Source organism: Hippopotamus amphibius, chromosome 10, assembly GCF_030028045.1.
Source record: "Hippopotamus amphibius kiboko isolate mHipAmp2 chromosome 10, mHipAmp2.hap2, whole genome shotgun sequence".
In the NCBI taxonomy this organism is placed as follows: domain Eukaryota; kingdom Metazoa; phylum Chordata; class Mammalia; order Artiodactyla; family Hippopotamidae; genus Hippopotamus; species Hippopotamus amphibius.
In genome coordinates, this window is record NC_080195.1 from 111,099,089 (window position 1) to 111,114,935 (window position 15,847).

The 15,847-nt window shown below is 46.9% G+C and overlaps 1 protein-coding gene across 1 annotated transcript in view; it reads left to right on the forward strand.

Annotated features, from left to right (window-relative positions):
• ETS2 (ETS proto-oncogene 2, transcription factor) overlaps positions 1-14,610 on the forward strand; it is an 18,705-nt gene extending 4,095 nt beyond the window's left edge. Inside the window, exons 2-10 of the mRNA XM_057697247.1 lie at positions 191-262; positions 3,308-3,419; positions 4,559-4,678; positions 5,000-5,200; positions 7,309-7,392; positions 8,434-8,658; positions 9,499-9,762; positions 11,411-11,529; positions 12,364-14,610. Of these exons, the coding sequence (XP_057553230.1) occupies positions 191-262; positions 3,308-3,419; positions 4,559-4,678; positions 5,000-5,200; positions 7,309-7,392; positions 8,434-8,658; positions 9,499-9,762; positions 11,411-11,529; positions 12,364-12,579 (1,413 nt within the window). The 3' untranslated portion in view covers positions 12,580-14,610. The remainder of the gene's footprint in view (positions 1-190; positions 263-3,307; positions 3,420-4,558; positions 4,679-4,999; positions 5,201-7,308; positions 7,393-8,433; positions 8,659-9,498; positions 9,763-11,410; positions 11,530-12,363) is intronic.
• Positions 14,611-15,847: the final 1,237 nt, after the last annotated feature.

Below are 15,847 nucleotides of genomic sequence, written 5' to 3' on the forward strand. Positions count from 1 at the left end.
CATCCCCTTTGTGAGAAGAATTCCTGGCATTCAGTTTTGAATGACCTGTTAGGCCTGGAGAACTTGACAGACTCAGCCAGAATTAGGTGTGGATGTGGCTGGAGGATGCAGACTTTTAAAAATGGACTGGATTTGTTGCCTCTTTGGTTCTTTCTTCATTTTTTTCCCTTTTTCTTTTCTTTTTTTAAAGATGAATGACTTTGGAATCAAGAACATGGACCAGGTGGCCCCTGTGTCCAGCAGTTACAGAGGGACACTCAAGGTGAGTGAACAAGTCTTAATTAAAACTTAAAAAAAATTTTTTTTGGAAAATTCAATCTCTGGGAGAAAAAACAGTTGGCTGGGTCCCAGAAGACCTGTTCTAGCCCTAGCTTTTTAATTAACTGCCTGTGTATCTCTGGACTGTTTGCTTAATGTCTCAGGGTCTCAGTTTTCTAGTCTGTAAAATGGGTATGCTGGTGCTTGTTCATCTTGTCCTCCAACATATGAAGCCATTTAATTTGTAGATGGTGAGGCCTTTGTAGTTCCCATCTGAGGTTCTTACCAGGTGAAAAATCCTGTGAGTTCTCAAGAGAACAGAGCTGGAGGAGCTATCTGTTCTGTCCACCCAGGAGTTTCTTTGGGTGACAGAAAAGCCATTTAAGAAATGAAATGAAAGAGCTTAGAAGAGGCAGGCAGGCCCAGCTGCTGCTGCTGCTCCCATCAGAAGGGTCAATGCCCACCCGGATGCAGGCAGTCTGTCCTTTCCAGCACAACTGTGCCTGTTTATGTAAACCAGAAAACAGATTAAAGATGAAAGAGCCTTCTTGCTGCATAATAATCATTTCTTGTAGCTTCTATCTCAGTCCCTTTTGGGAACATCCTCTAGCAACACACACTGATAATTTCCCATTTGCCTTCTCCAAATGTGACAGCGAGATTTGATTGGTTTTTTTTTAGTGTTGTATAGTAAACATGTCTCCGAAGCAGTGATTTTTAGACTGGCCTCCTCCGAGCTTAGGGTTTTGTATAATAATGTATCTCTGGCATATTACATTTTTCTCTGTAGATCATTATAAGGTTATTTGTCTGATACAGCCCCAAGAGGCAAAAATTGACACAGGCCTTTCTAGAGTATCATGAAATTGATGAAACTTCAAGCCAGTGAGGTTTTTTGTTTTGCTTCTTTGTTCAATTTGGTCAGACGTTTTCAGTGTGGCATGGCAGAAACTATACAAGAAATTGTGATATTAAGTTTGAAACGACACCTCTAGAGAGAAACATTCTCCTGTAAACTAGAAGAGTTTTGATGATGCCTGGGCGATTTCTGGGCTTGGAGAAGAAAGTGTCGTTGCTGAAATTGATGCGTTGATATACGCAGTAGGGATTTGTCTTGTCTTTTGGCTTCCTGGTTTTAAAAAAAAAATAACGATCAGGAGTACAGTCCGGAAAGGACAGGCATTTCTTAGTCACCTGGGCATTGCTCGTGGGAATCTGTCGGCTATTTCACCAAAATTAGCCCTGCTATAAGGTAGTTTACAAACCGAGATAAGTATTTCGCACTTGCATGACTGGTCTTTCCCCCGTGGGTCTTGGGCAGGTGGACATCCTTGCTTTGGGTTTTTGTGGGGCTGGGCTCCAACATCACTGGGACATCATTGCTGGCCACCAGCTTCTTAGGTAATGCGTCATTCATTGTTCTGCATTTCTAAAAAGAAAGCACACAAACCGTTTGGTTTGTAAATGTGTTACACATTTTTTCATTGATGACTCAGCAGATGGGTCAGTGCATTACACATGACATGGGATTTCCAGCTTATGTTGGAAAAATATAACCTTTCTTCGCCTTTTTCTGCAACAACTTAGGCAACAATGAATCAAGCTTTTATCTGTTCCTTATAAGTGAGTCTTTTTTCCTTTTTTCTTTTTTCTTCTTTTTTTTTTTTTTGACCAAGCCCCGCGGCACAGCGGGATCTTAAGTTCCCCGTCCAGGGATCGAACCCGTGCTCCCTGCATGAGGAGCACACAGTCTTAACCACTGGACTGCCAGGGAGGTCCCAGTGAGTCTCATGTGAAAGGCTATTCCTTTTGTAAATGTTAGATGAGATTATTAGAAATCCTCACAGCTCCAGGCTTATCTTTCTCTGTGTATTTCTCCCCCTTTCCCCTAAATTGTAGGTAGTTTAACTTTAAACCTTTTCCTTTAGAACTCTTTCCCCTTAGTAGATGATGGGAGGGGTGTCCTTTTCAGTACACTAAACTTTTACAAAATTAAATCTTAAGGAATGTTCTCATATGCATTATTATTTTCTGAACCATTGGAATAGATGAGGAGAGACATGTAGTTTCAGTTGCAGTGTTTCATGGTAAACATTTCAGAATAGCTGCTTCAACAGAAAAAGTAATGTATTTTGTTGTTTTATTTTTTTTATTTTTATTCCATCACTTGCCTTTCGTTTTAACTGCAGTGAACTAAAACTATTTTGCCAAGGGTGGTTCTTCTTAAACACACAGCCTAGGTGTCTCTCCCTTGTAGCTTAGGAGGGCCAGGTGTTTGGATCAAGGTGGTCTCTGAGTCCCTCCAGGCACTGTTCTAAGATTCTCTTGGTTTTAGGTTTGTTTACTTAATTTATTCGTTTAAATTGATTAGGCCATTACAAGTAAATTCCCAGTCATTCTGACTCTGCGGTTGATGACAGGCAGACCTTGATAGATTGTACTTCGCTTTACTGCTTTTTTTTTTTTTTTTTCTTTCGTGCCAGCCTTGCAGTCAGCAAGTTTATCCGCACCATTTCTCCAGCAGCATTTAGCATTTGCTCACTTCGTGTCTCTGTGTCAAAGTTTGGTAATCGTCGAAATATTTCAAACCCTCCACCAGCAAAAACGTTATGACTCTCTGAAGGCTCAGAGGATAGTTAGCATTTTTTAGCAATAAAGTATTTTTTTAATTAAGGTATGCATCGTTTTTGACAATGCTTTTGCACACTTAATAGTGTAAAACGTAACTTTTATATGTATTGGGAAACCAAAGATTTTGTGTGACTCACTTTACTGCAATATTCACTTTATCTTGGTGGTCTGGAACCAAACCTGCTATATCTCCGAGGCCTGCCAATAAGTAAGCCAGGGTTAAAATAGAATCCTTTTGGTCACTTTGACCCTCTCAGAAGGCTGCTCAGAGGACTGACTGGTCGATTCTATGCATGGATTTATGACTGGCAGTTTAATCGGGGTGTATCAATGAGGCCGCCCATAGACCACCTTTAAAACAGGTCATCAAATAAGTTTAAATGTCATGTTTCAGTCTTCTTTCCCTCTGCGTTTGCAGCGCCAGCCCGCCTTTGACACCTTTGATGGGTCGCTGCTCGCCGTTTTCCCTTCGCTGAATGAAGAGCAAACACTCCAGGAAGTGCCAACAGGCTTGGATTCAATTTCTCATGGTAATTTGTTACTCAGACTTGACAAATTGAGCGTGATGTCCCAAAGGAGTTCAGTTCATAGATGATTATTCATAAGCGACAAATGTTGATGTCTCAACTCTTTGAAAAGTCAGGTAGAGGCTCAGATCTGCGAGAAGACAGTTTTCCTTTTTTATGCACTTGGTGACTGAAGTCCTTACCTTCTAGACGCATCCCAGGGAGGGCGGGTGCCCTGCTGGGAGCAAACCACAGGGGAGTCCCTGAGCTTTTCTTTAGGATATTTCAACACTGCAGCCAGCCCAGCCCCATCTCCCAAGCCCCTCTCGAAGCAGACAAGTAGACGTTAAAATGTACCCCAACTTTTCTCCCTGGGTTCACATCCTTAGCTAGATCTCCCCCCGCCACCCCAAGTTTTGGGGCAACAGATTATTCCAGCTCATCTTTACCAATCTGCATTTGGAGTTCTTAATATCATTGTTTATTCTTTTTAAAGGAATAGCATATCAGGTAATGCCTCTGCGATTACCATGATAGAGTTATTAGTTGGAAACATTCCGGAGATTACTTTGTCATATAAAGTAGGTGCTAGAAAATACAGCCCAGAAAATTAGTGAAAACATACCCACTTGCATAAGAGTGCCATCACGTGACGGTCATTCATCATTCTTGAAATTGCCCGGTGAATCCAGAGAAGGCTTTTTCAATAAAAATTGACGTCACGGGTACTAAGTGCTGTGTGTTCCTGTTAGAGTTGATGTTCCTTTGTTGCTTAGTTTAGTGGAAGTCACTTCCAAATTAGCCATTTACAACCCCTTAAGGCTTTTGGCCAAAAACCAGGCAACTTCTTTCATTGTCAAAAATGTAGAAATAGCTTTAAATAGAAACGTTACCCAGGCATCACTGCTCTATGAAGTTTGGCAAAATCAAACGAGTTTTATTTTAGATTTTTTAAGTAAACGTAGTTATGAGATGTATAGTATTTTCTCAATTTCACGCAAAAAACCAAACAGTTTTTGTTACTATTCACACTCGTCTAAGGAATGATGTCGAAGATTTGAGATCGGAATTGTTCTTCCCCAGAAGCTAAGATGTCCCCCCTCGAGTCTCCCTGTGTTGCTGCCAGCTTGAACTGCTAACGTCCCCATGGGTTTCTTTTCCAGACTCGACCAACTGTGAGCTGCCCTTGTTGACCCCATGCAGCAAGGCTGTGATGAGTCAGGCCTTGAAAGCTACCTTCAGTGGCTTCAAAAAGGAGCAGTGCCGCCTCGGCATCCCCAAGAGTAAGTGCCACTGCCGGCAGCAGCCTTCTGCGCCTGTGCAGTGCTAGACGGGCACACTGGGCTGTCATAGCTTGAGATGACTTAATTTCAAGCACTCATTTAGGGCGTCTTGCAGAGAGGGGCAGAGCTGTCATTAAGTGGAGCCAGTTTTTATTTCCAAACCCAACCAGCTCAACACTTCATCCGGCACTGCTGTTAGTGCCTCAGCATCTTCCTGGGGTGTCTTGCTCATTTCCTTGGACTGTGGTGCCCATCTGGGCTCTGCGGGTAAATCAGGAGTGCGTCTGGCCTCACCACCTCCTTTTCTTCCCTCTCCGGTAGATCCCTGGCTGTGGACCGAGCAACAGGTGTGCCAGTGGCTTCTCTGGGCCACCAACGAGTTCAGTCTGGTGGATGTCAACCTCCAGAGGTTTGGCATGACAGGCCAGGTGTTGTGTAACCTTGGCAAGGAGCGCTTTCTGGAGCTTGCACCTGACTTTGTGGGTGACATTCTCTGGGAGCACCTGGAGCAGATGATCAAAGGTACCTGTGAGTGACTGGGTTCCCTGGGTGGGGTGAGGGTAGCAGGGAAGAGTGATGGGGGTTGTGCTGGCCAGCCGTGGGGTTGGCATTTCAGTGATGAAGGGCACATTGTCTGAAAATGCTGTTGGCGTGAGTCAGCTACGTGGCAGTGTTGTGGATTTTGATCCCACTCCAGTACATGTGTGGGGAACATTAGCCACAAGGCAGAAGCCTTAGTCACCAAGGTGTACCATGTCGCCAGACGTCATGAATTGGAGGCACGCATGGTCAGATACAGAGGCAGCAAAGATGCCTGTGTTTTGGGGTTCAGTTTACAGAGCCTCAAGAAATATGTCAGCCTCAGCGAAAGGAAGCCTTTGTTCAGATAAACTGGGAATTTTGTAGTAACCTTTTCCAAGACCAAATGGAATCCAACAAAGAATTTTTTGTTTTATGTTTATAAGCAAATGTAGAAATAATTGATATATATTTACACACTGAAATATTATACAGAAGCTGGCCTTTGAGCAAAAGAACTCTCATCATATAGAAAGTCTTGATGTAGACCTGAAAAGAGCGTTGAAATCAGTGTTGAAAATGTATTGGGGACGTCCTTAGTGGCGCAGTGGTTGAGAATCTGCCTGCCAATGCAGGGGACACGGGTTCGAGCCCTGGTCCACATGCTGCGGAACAACTAAGCCCGTGTGCCACAACTACTGAGCCTGAGCTCTAGAGCCCACAAGCCACAACTGTTGAGCCCTCGTGCCCCTCCAGAGAAAGCCTGCACAGAGCAACGAAGACCCAATGCAGCCAATACATAATTAATTTTAAAAAATGTGTCTATAAAGTTAAAAAGGAGAAACAGTATAGTGAGGGAATCCTTCAGGTTAAAAATGTAAGAAAATAAGCTCGTTAGTAGAGTTCAGGGAAATATTCCTCATTTAATTGATTTTAAACCCTTGAGTTTCGACGTCTGTTACAGACTCGAAATCGTAAAAAAGATCTCAGGGTCCCCCACCAGCTCTTTTTAGTTATGGCTTCTGAGGGCCAGGGAAACTTAAAGACCCTCAAGTTTTCCCTGAACTTGGACACATCTGGTGTGACCAGTTTCTGTCAAATCTGTTTGTTGGCAAGTCGGACCCATTTTGCTGTTTCTCATCATGTGCGTCTGTGTGGGTCTGGATTTGTGGGTGTGTGTGTGGTTGTGTATTTGTAGGGAGGAAGCACACACAGGGAATGCTAACCTTTTTCTTTTCAAAATTCCTGGGCACGTGTGTCCCTGATTGGACACCCAGAGCACTGCTTTGACCTCTCTTTCTGTAGGGCTCACCCTGCCCCTGGATACACCTCAGGGTTTGAGGCAATGGGCAGTGCATCACCAGGTCAGGGATCATGTCCCTGTTACTAATCCGCTGTATTCCAGCCTCTGGTACAGGTGGTACTTCATAAGCATTTAACCCTTTGTTGACTGCATGGATGAATTCACTACAGCATCTAGACCTCTCTGATTACACAAGTAGAAAATTTAACTTTGCCAATGATAGCACTGATTTTAGAAGTCTTATTCTAGTTATTAGAAAAACACGTCGCTGGCGCTAGTGTTTTGTTTTGATTTTGGTTTTTTGTTTTTATTTTTGGTTGCGTTGGGTCTTAGTTGCTGCAGGCAGGCTTTCTCTAGTTGCGGCGAGCAGGGGCTGCTCTTTGTTGCAGCGCGTGGCCTTCTCAGTGCGGTGGCTTCTCTTGTTGCAGAGAACAGGCTCTAGGCGTGCAGGTTTCAGTAGTTGTGGCATGTGGGCTCAGTCGTCGTGGCTCGCGGGCTCTAGAGTGCAGGCTTGGTAGTTGTGGCGCATGGGTTTAGTTGCTCCACAGCATGTGGGATCTTCCCGGACCAGGGCTCGAACCCGTGTCCCCTGCATTGGCAGGCAGATTCTTAATCTCTGCGCCACAGGGAAGCCCCTGTCACTAGTGTTTTTAAAAGACATAATGACATGGAACACCTTCGGATTAAGTGTGAAGTGCTAAATGCATTTCGTTATGCTGAAATAACCGTAGAACAGTAATTCAGAAAGGAACTTTTATTCCTGTGTAGTTTAAACCTCTCAATTTGTATGTCTCTGTCTATGTTTCAGACAACCAAGAAAAGACAGAAGATCGGTATGAAGAAAATTCACCTCTCAACTCAGTTCCTCATTGGATTAATAGCAACTCATTAGGTCAGTGCAATTAATTCTGCCCTTAAGACCTTGGTTCTGAGTCTTCCTGTTAGATTCACGGAGGGTTCAGAGGCAGAGTCTAGACCTGCACCGTCCCATATGGTGGTGACACATACTCCCAAATCCAGACCGCTGGGCACTTGCAGTGTGGCTGGTTCACATTGAGACGTGCGGTGAGAATATAACACCACACCCGCCGGATCTGAAAGTCCTAGTATGGAACAGAGAATGTAAATATCTCCTTAATGGTTTTTAAAATTCTGATTAGATGTTGAAATGATAATGGATCTCTTAGGTCAAGTAAAATGTTCCAATTTATTTCACTGGTGTATTTTTAGTTTTTCCGTGTGGCTACTAGAAAATTTAACATCTCATCAGTGGCTCATGTTATCTTTGCATTGGCCAGCGCTGGTCGAGGCAGTTTATAATGCTGGGGGCAGAATGAAGTGAGCCAGTTGCTGTAGTCGGATTAGTGTAGCCAGCAAAGGCGGCAGGCCTGGGATGTGTGTGGACAGCAAGGCTAAATTCTCCCTGAACTTTGGGGTTTAAAGAGTGTCGTGGCGTTCGGGTGCTCCCTCCTGGGGGTTGACACTGGCGAGCGAAGGTTCCAGTGGTCCCTCAGCCAGCATGGGTGGGGGGGGACTGGAGATGCTCCCTCATAGGTCACAGGCTACATGGCAAATCACTTAGTCTTTCTGAGCCTTAGTTTCCTTGGAAGCCAAAAGAGCCAGTGACCCTGTTGTCCCGAGGCTCACATGGCAGGACTTGATAAATGAGAGATGTAGAAATACTCACATGAGGCATTCCATCCGGGGTCCAGGGGCTGCAGGCATTTCGGAAAAGGGCTCATTGACTGAGAAGGTGGACAGTTAGAGAAGAGGAGGACTGCATGGAGAACTTGCCCACCAAAGCCCTCGTGTCTGCTGGGGAGGGTTGGAGCGGGCAGAGCTGCTCGCGTGCGCTTTGGTTTGAGGTGTGGAGGGTGTCTGGTCATCACGTCGATATCACCTGACAAGTCTGCCGCCTGCGGTCCTGTTGCAGGTTTTGGTGTGGAGCAGGCGCCGTATGGAATGCAGACACAGAACTACCCCAAAGGCGGCCTCCTGGAAGGCCTGTGTCCAGCGTCCTCAGTGCCCAGCACGCTCGGTCCTGAGCAGGACTTCCAGATGTTCCCCAAGGCCCAACTCAGCACTGTCAGTGTCAACTACTGCTCCGTCAGCCAGGACTTCCCAGCCGGCAGCTTGAATCTGCTCTCCAGCGGTTCTGGTAAGATCCAGGCTTCAAGCGCTCCTCTCAGCAGGGCCGTTGGTTTGATTCTCGCAGCCACGGTCGGACCGTGACGTGAGCTTGATCAGCTGTCCGGTGTTCAGCCAGTGGAGGAGGTCAAGGACTGGTCCATTGGGTCACGATCACGTCAGTGATGCTCAGTGAGCTTACTCCTAATGTGTGTCAGGCTCTGGTCTGGGCACAGAGGTTGTTGGGTGTTAAATGACACAGTCCCTGCGGCCAGAGTCCTCCACCCCGTGTGGGATGTTGGGGGAGACGGTGTAGGAAGGTGACGGAGCTCTTTTCACAGAGACGCGTGTGTACGGGGCGTGAAGCTCAGGTTGGATTTTTCCATACACGCTCCTGCGGGACAGCCACCCGGGTTGAGATGAGGGTGCCAGCACCCCACAAGGCTCCTTCACATCCCCTCCCAGTCAGGAGCATCCCCGCCCCGAGAGGATCTCGTCGTCCTGACTTCTATCGCCGTAGTTTTGCCCATCTTTGAACTTGACACACGGGGAATCGCACCTTCTGTTTTCCTGCCTCCGTCTTTTGCTCACACTGTGTCTGAGGTGCCCCCGCGTTGCTGCGCTTTTCCTTGCTCTGTAGCCCTCCCCCCGGAGCTTCATGCCTCCATCCTTGACAGAAGATGCGCTTGTGTGGCGCGTGTGTCGTAAGGCATAAGCAGCGCGGTGTCAGGGCATCGTGAGACGTCCGGGCGATGCTGCACCAGCAGGGCGAACGCGTGAAGGGGGTGGTGGCAATGACACCAGCTCATGGGCTGAAGCACCGGACGTTCTGTTGTCCCAGAGGGTCAGAGTCTGTGCTTGTCTCTGCCAGGGAAGCCCGGAGACCACGACTCGGCTGAGACGGGCGCCGACAGCTTCGAGAGCTCGGAGTCACTGCTGCAGTCCTGGAATAGCCAGTCGTCCCTACTGGATGTGCAGCGGGTGCCGTCCTTCGAGAGCTTCGAGGACGACTGCAGCCAGTCCCTTGGCCTCAGCAAGCCAACCATGTCCTTCAAGGACTACATCCAGGAGAGGAGCGACCCGGTGGAGCAAGGCAAACCAGTTATACCTGCGGCCGTGCTGGCCGGCTTCACAGGTGCGCGCTGCCCCAGGTTCCCGTCCTCTCCCCCTCACCCGCCCTGTTTATCAAGGGCGTTTCTCCTTGGACCACATTGTGTTGACACCCCGCGTTTCACGCGTGGGGCGTGATCCTGAACCCTAACGCGCTGTCTCCCTGGATTCGAAAAAGGCCACATTTGCAGGGATGTCGTTGGACACAGAGCTCAGTGGCGTGGACAGAACCTGCAGGCTGCTCCCTCACCTGGGATGTGCCCGGCCAGCAGGGGACACACGGGCCTGTGGAGGCTTAAGCTCTGACTCAGCCACGCCAGGAATTTCGGAGATTGTAAACTGGCTGGGGGAGGGGCAGCAGAGCCAGCTTCCAGGAACATGGGGGCTGTTTACCTTTTCTTGTTTCTCAAATCCATCTTATTTTGAAGGTTTCAGTAAGAGCTATTCTAGGCCGGGGACAAATATTAAAGCTGTTTTTAGAACCAGATATTTCCAGTATGTCAGCGAAGATATCAGAAGTTTTTTTTCTTTGCTTCTTGTGTCCTTAAATGTGTTTTTGTTTGTTTGTTTGTTTCCCCCGTAATTTGACCATGTGGAGCCCCTGGGGATTAAAAAAATACCTACTTTTAAAAATCCAGTAGGTTAAAATAAGAATACGTAGGCACCTATTTTTTTTTAGCAGCCACAAAGGGGGCTAAAATACTCCGAGAGTGTGAAAACTGCTGTAATTTTCACCTGTGGCCGTCAGGGCCTGATAAGAAGGTAAACAGCCAAGGTGTTGGTGGTTTTCTTGCTGTTCCGTTGCCCCCCAGTGCTGTGTGGTTAACTAGGCATACGGTTGGTAGACCCTGGACAGCCTGGTGCTATTAACCCATTTTACAGATGGGCTCAGAGGAAGATAGCTGTCTGTGGTTGCACAGGTCACAGAGCCTTAGCAACGAAACAGCCACTGTGCCTTGGGGAACGGCTCTTGGGTGAGCTTGCAGGGCACCGGCTGCTGAGCCCATGTCATCCTTCATCTTTAGAGTATCGATACAGTGATACTCACTTCACAGGGTGGCGGCCGATCTAAGTATTAGTCGAGAAGAGATGTATGAAGAGCACTTTGCAAAGCATATGCCTCACCAAACAGAGGTGGTGAAACCATGGCTACAACCCCAGATGCCCCAGTGACCACTGAGTAAACCAAGTCTTGGGTTAAGCAGTTTGCCCACTTCCTCTGCCAGGAAAGTTACACATGGGATTCCTAGAATGACACACCTCATTCTGTGTTGAAAGACCCCTTCCATCGCCCCCACGCCTGTCCCACGGGGTGTTTCTAGAAATAAACCTTGAAAGTTATTACATAAGGAACAATTAAACAGGGTGAGTAATTATGATGCTGAGTTGGTAGCCCAGACTTTTTTTTTTCCCAAAAAGACCAAACCCAGCAAGCAAGGGCCCAGCGGCCTCCTTTCCAGCAGCAGGAGGTGGGAGGAAGCCCTTGCCTTGGGGTCTGACCTCCCATGAAAGCCTCCAGGACTGTCACCAGCACCCAGAGTCACACCTTCACCTTGGCACCCAGTCCAGAGCCGGGTCTCACATTCCTTGTTTCAGTAGGATGACTTAAAACCTTGCTGTATTTTAAATCTAGAAAAACATAATCTCTTCCCTCCCCCCCCCCCCCCCCCCAGGTAGCGGACCTATCCAGTTGTGGCAGTTTCTTCTAGAATTGCTCTCCGACAAATCCTGCCAGTCATTCATCAGCTGGACAGGGGATGGATGGGAGTTTAAGCTTGCTGACCCTGACGAGGTACGTCCAGAGCCTGGGAACTTGCGCTCCAGGCTCTCAAACCCGACTCCATCCCTCGGAGCTCACAGATTCAGTCCTGTGGGCGCAGAAGAGGGGTCACCAGTGTACAGATGAGCACACTGCTACAGCAGGCATTCCTGATGGCTGGAAAATCTTGTTTCACTGATAAACAGTTAACAGCTCTTCACTGTCCTACTCTGTCGTCTAGTTAAAAGGCATCAGCTGTAAACAAAGGCTCTTGCCGGACGATCCTAACATGTCCTAGGAAATTTGCCTTTTTCCCTTGGGGAGACTGGCCCCACTCCTCGGCTGAGGTTGGCGGAGCTGCTGCAGCCCCATCTGGAGGAGAAAGCCAAGAATAGGTCCCAGCCCAGCCCCTCCAGGACACCATCAGGGGAGAGCCCTTGGTGTCTGGGTAACGTGCGATCTGTCACCTCCCCAGTACCCAGGGGCAGCAGAAGCACTGAGGAATGCAGACGGTCACGGGGTCCTGAGCCCACTCAGCAGCTGTGGATGTGGTAGTCTGCATTGCCAGCCCAGGAGGTGGGGGTCCCTTGTCTCAGGACCCCCCCCCCGCCCCTGATTCTGAACCCTTGGCTCCTGGGGGCCTCCGCAGACGGCGCTGTGGGTGGGGTCACCTCACTCTCCCATCAGCGCTTCCCTCCATTCCCAGGGAAGCGGGTGTGGGATGCAGAGTTCTGGCATGTGCACAAAAGCAGATGTCACCTCTGTGGTCCTTACGTAGTGGTCAAGTGAGCACGTATCCGAATCGTCTTCAGGGAACGTCATGCAGATTGCCACATTGAATGGAACGCTTTTCCATCTGTCCCACAGGTGGCCCGGCGGTGGGGAAAGAGGAAAAACAAGCCCAAGATGAACTACGAGAAGCTGAGCCGGGGTTTACGCTATTACTACGACAAGAACATCATCCACAAGACGTCCGGGAAGCGCTACGTGTACCGCTTTGTGTGCGACCTCCAGAACTTGCTGGGCTTCACGCCGGAGGAGCTGCACACCATCCTGGGTGTCCAGCCAGACACGGAGGACTGAGGCCGCCCGGGGCTGGGAGTGGGGCCCTCAGGGCCCATCCAAGGACCCTGAAAAGTGGGATCAACGCATCCGGGAACGTCTTCAAGAAGCAGTGGCCTTATTTCATGTGACACCGAGGTTCTTCGCCAAAAGCAGCACGGTTTCTCACTTCTAAAGCCCACTGCCAGGAACATGCTACTTAACGATGCTCGTACGTTAGAATGGCCCAGAAAGACGCGCCGGGCGGCATTCCTGGCTCCGGGGGCCTGTGTCGTGACAGGATCGTTCAGGCTGTTGGGTCTTCTCAAAGGAGCGAGCGTGTCGTGGACACACACTTTTGGATTTTCTTTTGCCTTTTGCAACCAGGAGTCGTAAATGTGAAAGAGGTCTCTTTGGTTGGGAGTGGGAGGAGGGTGCAGGAAACATTGATGCCATTTCAGAAGTCAGTTTATATATATGACTGTAATCTTATAATTGTTATCAAAATCCCCTAACAGACCTATTTAACAGAAATTGTATATTGTAATTTAAAATAATTATATAACTCTATGTGAAATATGAATGCAGACTGCATTTTGCAATGTATTCCAGTTTTCAAGAGCACAGGTGGCATTTTGCAAACATTTAATCTGCCAGGGCAGACTAAGAGAAGTTGTAAAGTGTGTGTTATTTACATTTAATATGCCTACAGGAATAAGGTCTAAGAGGGTTAATTCCTGTTTTTGTTTGGTTTTGTTTTGTTTTTTTCATTTTGTTTTGTTTTGCCTGGGTTATTATCTATGGCAAGGACTTTGTACGTTTGGGAATTTTTATAAGAAACTTAATGTTATTATCTGGGGGCCCATCTGGTCTCTCTGCTTCTCCTTTAGTTGTAATGCAAAAGCTATAAAACAGTATTTTTCTTGACAAATGACATATGTTTTCCATTTCTACGCATGCCTCTAAATCAGTTTATATACAAAAGTTATTTTATTTTTTAGTTGAACTGCGTTTCCCCCAAACAGCTAACCTCCCGTTGAAGCCATTTCCTTCCCGGGCACCCCTCCCTCCCCAAATTATGCTGTATGATTAAAATAAGAATACTATTTTTAGAAATATGCGACTCCTTTTCAGAGATCAGGAGGGATTTATGTAGCAGCTATTTTTACTGCAAAAGTAATTCACTGGAAAAAAATGTAATTTGTAAGAAAGTTTTATTTTTATCTCAGCTGCATGTTAAGTTAACATACAGAGCTGAAGGTGCAGGGAGAGGGGAAGTTTATCAAACCTCTCAGACATGAGTGAAGCTTAATTTGTCCCATCTTGTCTACCTGTCGAGACTGGGGCTTTCTGGACACCAAGCTGCTCCCTTCTGTTTAGTGTCCACAGTTTTATTTTCTTGGACGCAGAATGCCTGGAGGCAAAGAGAGGGCCAACAAGATGTGAAAGAGAAGGCACTGGGGTCGTTCATGTGAAGAAAACATCTTGATCACGTTGGAGACTTATGTAGTTGCTTCGAAGGAACCCCTGGTTCAGCCTTTGCCTCTTGGCTTTTGTAGATGACCCAGTCAAGTTGGTTTCAAAGTCGAACAGCCTTCGCTAGCTGCGTGAGGAGACACTTGGACCCACGGTGACGTCTCTGAAGGATAATCGTCCACGCGATGAGACCAAGGGACTGGGTGGTAGGGCAAGCGGGACAGAGCACAGCTGGAAGGAGTATCACACAGTCTCAGTACCCCCACAAGACCGCTTCCCGTATCGCTAAGCACAGGATGTTTTTCTCAAGCAGGACCTGTTTATCTCTCGGACATCTGTTTATAACATCAACAGACATGTGACTGGGAACATCTTGCTGCCGAAAGCTTAGCCATTGGCTTGTTTTATGTGAGGTTTGACCACATGAAATTGCCAATATTTGTCTGTTTTATCTACAGAGTTTTATGTGGCTCAACCCAATAGTTATGAGAAACCAAATCCATGGTAACCTTTGGCATGGTAAAGAGCAGGACTTCAGTAAAAAAGTTTTGTAATTTGGCCTTTTCTTTCTCAAATAATAAAGTATTTTGTTTATATAAACTCTTCCTTGTAAGGGTCCTCATTCTTCATTCCCACCCACCCCCAGCTTGGAGGCGGTGGAGTCAGGATGCTGGGCTCAGAGCCGCCAGCCACTCAGCCGCTCAGTCACTCAGAATTACATTTCCCTTTAACTGATTTTACACATCCATTCCCTAGTAAATCAGGACCGAGCTGGAACCAACTGTGAGCCCTTCCTGAAGGAATTCCCAAAAAAGTGTTCCTTAAAGCGAAAAAATTTCAAGAGGAGATTGGATTAGAAAAATTTAGGTGTCTAGTCTTTGCCAGGAGTTTGGCAGAGATCTCAGAAGAGATTTTAGGGTGTTTTTAATAAGAGCGTTGGGGTTTGAAGTTCAAGGACTTCTGTAACTAAGACCTCAACTCCCCTGGAGTTCTGATGTTGCCGAGATGCCTTACCAGAGATGAGGGTGGTGGTTCCTGGACACCTCTGCTCAAACGCATTCTTGGACCTCCTTTTCACTCTCCAACATTAGTGAGGATTCTAAAAACTTTGGTGGGTTATACAGGTGGTGTGTTGGGGCTGGCTCGCCACGGGCTGGCCGGAGCTGATGGTGGGGGCTTCTCCCCAACTTTTCATCAATATGGTATTGGTAGCTTGAACTTGGTTGGGATGAGAGTAAGTTACACCACTGAAATCATCAAATGCTACAATTCATGGCTCACCCCACCAACCCTTCTCAGGGAGCTGGTTATTAAATATTTACCAGCATACCACTGGTCATCAGTGTTAACCATATCAGAAATGAAGACAAGTTTAAAAATACGATTCATTTTTGAAATTACATCTATATTAACATTTTTACAAAAAATAACGTTTTCCCCAAAAGTGAGAAAGGCACTGTTGTACTTGTTTTCAAACCTCTTTGATGTTTGGTTTAATGAGAAAGAGCAGGATTTCTATATGGGCTCTTGCATCAGTCTGTTGTGACACATTCTGAAGAAAATCAGGCCTCACAGGGATCTGTAACTGGAACAGGCAGATGTGTTTTGCAGCTGTTTCACATAACTGGATATTGTTTTATACTACACCTAAACTGACGGATGGTAGTTTTTTTGTTTTATTTTGTTTTTTAATTAATTAATTTATGTAATGGCTGTGTTGGGTCTTTGTTGCTGTGCATGGGCTTTCTCTAGTTATGGTGAGCAGGGGCTACTCTTTGTTGCGGCACGCAGGCTTCTTATTGCGATGGCTTCTCTTGTTGCAGAGCTCGGGCTC